This window comes from Papaver somniferum, chromosome 4 (genome assembly GCF_003573695.1).
Source record: "Papaver somniferum cultivar HN1 chromosome 4, ASM357369v1, whole genome shotgun sequence".
Classification (NCBI taxonomy): Eukaryota; Viridiplantae; Streptophyta; class Magnoliopsida; order Ranunculales; family Papaveraceae; genus Papaver; species Papaver somniferum.
This window is the reverse complement of record NC_039361.1, coordinates 10,110,306-10,118,696: the sequence shown is the minus strand read 5'-3', so window position 1 is coordinate 10,118,696 and position 8,391 is coordinate 10,110,306. Positions and strand designations below refer to the sequence as shown.

The window sequence follows — 8,391 nt, the reverse complement described above, 5'->3', positions numbered from 1 at the left end:
GGCACATCATTATAATCACATCAACATCTCCTAAGTCTTCTACACGTGTCACAACATGCTCACAATCATCAAACAAATTATCAAGTCCACAATCAGAGTCATCAACATCATCAACAAATTTATTCTCATGCATCGGCAAATCAGGAGAAATATCACAATGTGACCTAGGTAGAGAATCAGACACATCAAATATATTTTCATGCATAATAACATTAGTGTCTACAGAAGATTCAACTATTCCTATGTCATGCTCATCTTCACAGAATAATTGTACGAATCCCATGTCAATATCAAAATCATATGAATTACAATGAGTATTAGAAAAAACATTCATGAAGGTCGAGGGCGAGAAGCCATATGTTTTTGAACCAACAGGTTCCACAATATTTTCATGTTCTTCTAACATATCATCATAATCATCATCATGGTAGCATGCATATTGGTCCTCATTAACAGTGGTGGTGTCATTAGTCGATTCATGTTCCTCTAAATTAGGTTCATATTCAACATCATTTACAAGAATGGGACTAGACACTTCATTAGGGACAACATACATTTCCTCATGAATTTCCTCCTTTTGTAGGTGAAGCAAAATCTGATCTAAACATGCCTGAATTCGTGATGTAGATCTATCAAAGTTTTGCTCACTGAGTCTGAAAGCTTCTGTGATGGAGTCTAAATTCATGGGAGTACAAAATTCTTCATGTTCAAATTGTGGTGAATGGTACATGTGTGCATGGTCATTAGGGTTTATAAAATTGATCGCAACCCTGAAAGGTTGATTATGGTCCCAATGACTACCATTCTCACAATTTATGGGCATTTCATACCTTGGAGTTTCTCTAGATTGCCTAAAATTATGCAAAATATGACAATTCTCAACAGGGTGGTCTAAACTACCACATGCGGGACATGCATAGATTTCAGGTTGCCTAAGAAAATTAGATGTGACAGATTCCTCATGTGATTGCATTTCTAAAGCTGCGATTCGAGCTTCTAATTGATCCACAGAGATGATTGTGTGAGTGAGGCATAGCAAAATGTTCATTTTCACGTTGTGGCGAATGATGCATGTGCGAATAGTCTAGGGTTCATGTATTGAGCTCGGGACTTTGAAAATGTCCATAATAATTCCTATAACTATTGACATCATGGTCTATGGGAGGCTCATACGTGAGTATGTCCATACGCAAGTTCTCTAAGGGATTTGTTGTATTCCCCACCAAGATCTAGACATGATTGGGCTCAAAAGCTAAGTAACTATGTTACAAAGCCCAAAATTTGGTTTTTAATGGGTTTGGATTTTTGGGAAAAATTTGGTTTTTTTAATTGGGAGCAAAAATTTTGGTTTTAGTATTGGGAGCAAGCCCACATTGGTGGGAGAAATTGCTTTGCCAAGGGAAGGTGAACAAGCCCACAATGTGTATGCAAACTGAAGCCCAATGTAGCTTTTGAGATAGCCCAATTGTTGCTTGTTTGGTCTGCGGCCCAGTTGGGCTTTTAAAAGTTCAGTTTTCTAATTTAAAACTACAGGCCCAAATCAATGTAACACCACAAGCCCACAAGCAATTAAACAAACAAGCCCACAAGAAATTAATTACAAACCCAACAGAAAAATGGAAAAAATTATTACAAGCCCACAAATTAAAAATGGAAGCCCACAGGTTGGGTTCTCTTAATGGGTTTAGGCTTACTTGCTTAAGCACAGCCCAGCTGCTCAGTTTGGTTGCAAAAGCCCAGTTGGGCTTTGGATCATCCTAAGCTTTGGCTTTTCTGAGGCCCAGTTGGGCTTTGGTTCAACTTCTTCACCTTCTGCAGCTTACAGCCCAGTTGGGCTTTATCTTACACCAGCTGCAGCAGCTTCAGTGGCAGCAGGAGCACCAGTTCAGGTTCAAACAACAACAGGCCAGCAGCAGGCTTTGGGTTTCAGGCTGCAGCTTTGGTTCAGCAAGTTTCAGCCTTAGCAGCACAGCAACAGGTGCAGCAGCTCACATGATTCTTGGCCTGGCACCAGCAGGAGCACCACAACAGCACAAGAGCACCAGCAGCAGCAGGTGGTTCAGTTCAGGGCTTGCAGGCAGGGCAGCAGCAACAAGGGTCAAGTTCTTACAACCCAGCAGCTTGGCAAGCTCAGCAGCAAGGTTAAGAAAGGTCTAGCAGCAACAGGCAACAGTTAGCTAGCAAAGGCTACCCAGCAACAAGACCTGCACCAGCAAACAAATGCAGAGAACAGCAAAAAAATGTAGAACAAAAACAACAACAGCGCCGCTAACCGAGTCCCCGGCAGCGGCGCCAAAAACTTGGTGGGTTTTATAAACAACCTACAAATTGACCTGCAAGTGCACAGGGTCAGTTGTAGCTAGTGATGGGAAGAAAGGGTTTGTCCACAGGGACTTGGAGGGAGCTATTGTTGTTTTCTAAGTAAAATCTAACCTAAACAGGGAATTGGGAAAACTAGGATATTGAATCCACCTAAATCCTCAGCTATATCATGTCCAGTGCAAGTCTTGTTTTTGGCCTTAGTAAACAAGGTGAAGGTTCAGGCCTGCCTTGTGTTCTGGGATTTCATCTAGGATAAGCTATTCACCTAGTTCACTAATGCATCCCTAGCATTGATGGTCTTCTTACAACACCATCAATCACAGATGGACTTGATCACTAATTGACTAACTATCCTATATCTAAGGAAAATTGCTCACCTAGTTAATCCTGTTCAGCCCTAGCATTGGTGGTCTTCTTACAGCACCACCAATCACAGGTTACTATCATCACTGAGTAATCAATTCTCCATGGTTCTAATTCAAGCTCATCAAGAACAAAACTAAATCATTTACTTCACCGTGGCATAGAGGCTTCACCTGCTTCCTAGTGATGAACTAAAACATGGTAAACATAAAGAGTAATTGAAATTGAAATAGAAATTGAAACTGAAATTAAAATTAAACCTACTCATACCCAAATTGGGGGTTAACTTGGCTATCCCAAGAACGAGTTCTAACACACACCCATATCATCTATTTATACAAACAATCAAAAACCCCAAAACAGTGAAATTAGGGTTTGGTGAAAATTAAAATTAGGTTTTACCTAATCACTGATAGCAATTATAACTCTTCACCCATGCTTCCTATTCGTATTCTCCTGCTCCCCACACCAACTGTGATTTCTGCTTCGACCCATGCTCGTCCTTCCTCTTCTGCTCTGCTGGTCTGTGTTGTTGCTCTAGCTCGACCTATCTTATTGTTTTCTCATCTAGGGTTTCAGAGAGTTGAGAAAACTATAAAATAGATAGCTAGAGGAATAGGGGGAGTGATGGGTGTTGGGGTTTGGTTGATTTGAGAGGAGATGGTGGTGGTTAAGGTGGTGGTTGAGCGGGGCAGTGGAGTTGGTGGCGCTGGACATCGAGTTGCAGAAGAGAAGAAGGGGGAAGAAGAAAGAGAAGGTCGATGGAAAATGGATTGGGGTGCGTTTGTTTTGGGTATAGGGTATTTGGTACTCGGGTGTTGAGCGGGTTTAGCAATTGTTGATGAAAAGCGAGGATGAGACGTTGGATGCGAAAATGATGGATCGATCTAACGGCGAGACAGAAGGAAGCGAGGAGCGACCGTTGGATGCGGAAGTACAACGAAACTGACGGCTCAAGATGGAGTTAGGTACTGTAGTGTTTGACAGGAGCTTCAGACTTCGATGCACGACGATGAAGCGACCGTAGGATGCATCTGTGGATCCAATCTGACGGCTACGAGCTTAGGCAGGCTTTGGGCTTGGTCTTGGACTTAGGTTAGAGTTTGGGCTTAGACAATTCTGAGCCCACTTCTTCTTTAAGAACAAATTCTTCCTTCCAAGCCCACTTCTAGCCTTCTGGTCTTGCGCACAACATTCTTCGCGGCTTCCTTGTGTGATTCCTCTTGGCTTCCACCACTTTTCTGCTCTTTTTGCTCTGTAATTCATCCAAGCTTTATTTAGTACCTAAAAATAAAAAATTAATTAATAAAAATATTTATTCTTGAAAACAATGAAAATACAGAATATGGGATAAAATGTAGAATTAATGCACAAAAGATGAGTTAAATGCCAAGAAAAATATATAGAAATATGCACTTTTTAGCACTCATCACCTCCCTAACAAAGAGACCAAAATCCTAAGCACGAGGATTTGCCACTCTTCTAGGTTGGATTATCTTCTAGCCTACAATTATAGTCATATATAGAGAGAAACAAACTTAGCCCTTAAGAAACTTTGCTTTGGAATCAAGTTTCCCTAACTTGGCCCATAAATTCCTAAACTTTAGGAATAAGATTACTTAAGGTAGAAGTTTACCAAAAAAAATTCCACCCATGACCACCGTCTCAAAACCAACACAAACTCTCTGCTTCAAAAGAAAAAAAAAAGGCTTCAAATGACTTCACGGAAGGATATCAAAAATCAAACATGGAAAGGGAGCTTGAAAAGTTATGTGAGAAAATTGAGGCAGGCAATGATCAACTAAGTAGGGACCAAAGAATGATTAGACTTCTTTGGTAACCTAATGGAAGTTGAATGATTTTGCTTTGGTAACCTTGTAAGCTTTTGCTAATTAGGGTGATTCATTTTACTATTGGCTGTAGCTACTTTTTTTTTTTATTATTATTATTGTAATTTAACCTTTCTTCGAAAAATGTAGCTTGGTAGTGTAGCACAGATAAGGATAACAGGGATAGGTTTAAGTTTCGCCAGAAACTTAATTAAATCTGATTCAAGGATCAAGATTTAAGAGATAAAAGTTTATAATCAAATCAAATTGATAATAAGATGTGTAATAAGATGTGTCTTCTAAACAAGAATCTCATCCTTTATATAGACTTACATGAACTGATTAAAGGAAAGAGTTTGACGTAAATTAGAGAAGGAAATACTTGCGAAGCAAACTAACTTAAACTGACGTAAGGGATCAACAGTCATAGTTGATCCAAAAGCATGAGGTCAACTGTTACAGTTGATACAGAAAAGGATCAACAATCATTATTGATACAGAGAAAGATTTACTACATCATCCCCCCCTTCTTGAAAGAAACTCTCCCTCGAGTTAGATAATAAGAAAAACTTTATTTTCTACATATATTTCTCTAGACTTCGAGTTGTCATCAAAGAATACGAGTTCTTTTCCTCCATGAAAAATGTAGATATCACGTTTACCGACTTACCACGATCAAACACAAAACTTGTAGTTCTAGAGATCATAAACCGAAGCATCCAAGAAATGTGTCTCAAAGTAGCATAAGAGTTGTGTTTAAGTTTTCCTCGATCGAACACAAAGATACCAATAACGATTACGAACATAAAGAAAACACATTTGTTTGACTCTCTCTTCTCCTGGTCCATCACATCGATTAGCTCCTTCAATTTCAGAATCAATTGCAAGGAACTAAAAATTTCTTCCTTTGTAATCAGCACCTCATCTTTATCGTTAGAAAAAAATTTAGGCTTAAAGTAGTAGTCCTTGTCATCAAGTTGTTCTCCACCATATGCCTTCCTCTTCGTAAATATGTGTTGTTGCGCTACAACATTAAAAGGCAACGGATCGAATCCATCTCCAACCACAATTTGAAGCATCTCATTCATACAACCATTGAATGATGTGAGCCTTCCAGACCTAATTGCAGTAACTACCGCGTCTTCGGCCAATCTTTTGTCCTTTGTTCCGGGGTCCAATGGCCATGTACTAATACCACTCATTCCCTTAACATTAGATCTACCTCTGATGGCATCCATTATAAATTGAATTTCATCTTTGTAGAGTACCAGACACATTGTGATTCCATTATTTGAATCGGTGGTTTCTCCCAACCAAACAAACATGGAGCAAACACGCCCATCCTTGAATTTGGAAGCTCTACATCTATCAACCGTGGTATCTACAAATATTATCGTAGCAAAACTTCCGAAGGTATTAATAATTGATTGAAATATTTCGGTCTTCGTCGTCACACACTGAGTCATCCCTTTTTATTCAAAAGTTTCTCTTCTTCCATTATCAAAGACTCTATTCACTAATTAGTTGCAACTGGGCAAGAAATATTATTAATTTTTCTTAACGTAGAGCATTGCACAAGAGTACCATTCATGTAAACACCAACGTCTTCATATTTAGTCAAACTAGGCAACTTTTCTAAAAACTCTTTGTCTAACGTTAATTTCTCAGATTTTGAGAAAATACGACTACGAATATTTCCAGAATAATTTTCCGGTGGTATGCCTTCTTGATATAGGCAATCAAGCTTAAAGACAGAAGTATGAAACCATGGTTTATAATTTATTGCCATAGTCGGATTTATCACAAACGAATTCTGATAATTAAGCTCAACAATCTTACTAGGGTGTACATAAGAGATCATACGTGCTTTCTCATGAATAATAACTTGATTATTTTCAACCCTAGATAAAACAGGTATATCAACACCAGCAGATACCAAATGAAGTTCCGATGACTTACCATTAATCGCTGACAAATCATATGAAACCTTGTCGACTGGATTTTCTTCTTCGCCCACAGATGCAGCTGAAACAGCTACCTTAGAAGATGACGAATCCTCTTGAGTTGACAACGACACTTCTTTATCATCTTGTGACTCCTTAACATGATGTTTCATTATAAGCATTATTTTCTGATTGGGTCTCTCCAGTTCCTCTATAAACTTATCAAACTTGGTTTCTAAAGAACTAAAGGACCTTTCAAATATGTTGTCGAGCTTGGTTTCAAGTGTTGTGCTGAGATTTGTTTCAAGTGTTGTGACAATGGAATCAATACTGTGTGAACTTTTCTCCCATTGAAAAGAAAGGTGGGTTTGTTTGAAAATTTAGGGTTTTGAGTTGTTGCGGAAGCTGTGTAAAGGATCTGTTTCTAGATAAAAATCTAAATACTCTGTATCTGATACCAACTAGTGTAGCACAGATAAGGGTAACAGGGATAGGTTTAAGTTTCGTCAGAAACTTAATTAAATCTGATTCAAGGATAAAGATTTAAGAGATAAAAGTTTATAATCAAATCAAATCGATAATAATAATATTGATAATAATATGTGTAATAAGATGTGTCTTCTAAACAAGAATCTCAGCCTTTATATAGACTTACATGAACTGATTAAAGGAAAGAGTTTGACGTAAACTAGAAAAGGAAATACTTGCGAAGCAAACTAACTTAAACTGACGTAAGGGATCAACAATCATACTTGATCCAAAAGCATGAGGTCAACTGTTACATTTGATACAGAAGAAAAGGATCAACAATCATTGTTGATACAGAGAAAGATGTACTACATCACTTGGTCAAAAGAATGTCCACACACTTGAACTATCATGTTTAAAGCAGCTCAAATATAGCTCTGGCGGGATTGTTAGTCTGAAATAAGTATTTTTTCCACAAGTTTGTGAAGACACTTATGGAAATTACTATGCATGGGAATTACTCTTACAAGACACTTATGGAAATCGATAATCATCCGTCTACTGAGCAAGAACCCCCCTTGTCTGACATGGTTGGTTCGTCTAATGGCTTGGTTTGTCTCTGGGTAATGGAGAAGTCCTCTTATGCACGCGATCCCATCTACATCTGTAATCCCGTTACAGAGGAATATGTTTATCTTCCCACATTCAATAACTACAACAAAGCATGTAATGGTGAGACAAAAGGTTGTTTTCATTATGGATTTGGTTATCATCATTCCACTGATAAGTATAAAGTTGTCAGAATCTACTACCATGATTTCAAGTTCAATGAATATTCAACAATCAGCGGCCAAGCTCAAGTATATACTTTGGGGAGTGGTCATGGGTGGAGAGATATAGGAACACTTGATCACGATTTAGCTTATTACCGCAGTGTTTGTGCAAATGGATCCCTTCATTGGATAAAGGATAGGGCAGAAGAAATTGTGGCTTTGGACTTTGCGGACGAGGAGTTCAGGTTGATCCCATTCCCACCACTTTCACCTGATAGGTCTAACACTGAAGTTGATCTTCAATTAATGTTTGGAGGGTATTTGTGTGTCGTTCATATAGATGTAGGAAAACAAGATGAGTTCATTCACATATGGGTATTAGAGAAAAAGAAAAAGTTCAGCAGCAGCTATGATATCAGAGGACATGATGAGTTCAACAACCTATGGAGATGGAGCAAGAAATTTAGCATACCATGCACAAAGGCTGTGACATATTTTCTGTTCGCGGTTACAAAGAGCAATCAAGTTCTAATGTCGTCTGATAGGGCTGTCTTTTGTTTTGATTTGGGAACTCAAGTGCTAAGAAAACTCTGGGATAATTGTTCGATGCGGAATAGCATAGCAATTCCTCACGTGAACAGCCTTGTTTCACTTGAATCATTAGGAGAAAAATCCATAATGAGAAAACGATAA

General features: G+C 38.5%; 1 protein-coding gene across 1 annotated transcript; it reads left to right on the top strand.

The window, feature by feature from the left end:
* The first annotated feature begins 7,419 nt into the window (after positions 1 to 7,419).
* Positions 7,420 to 8,391, top strand: LOC113271983 (F-box/kelch-repeat protein At3g06240-like). The gene has a single exon (XM_026521902.1). It carries the CDS (start codon positions 7,420 to 7,422, stop codon positions 8,389 to 8,391), a length of 972 nt encoding a protein of 323 aa, XP_026377687.1.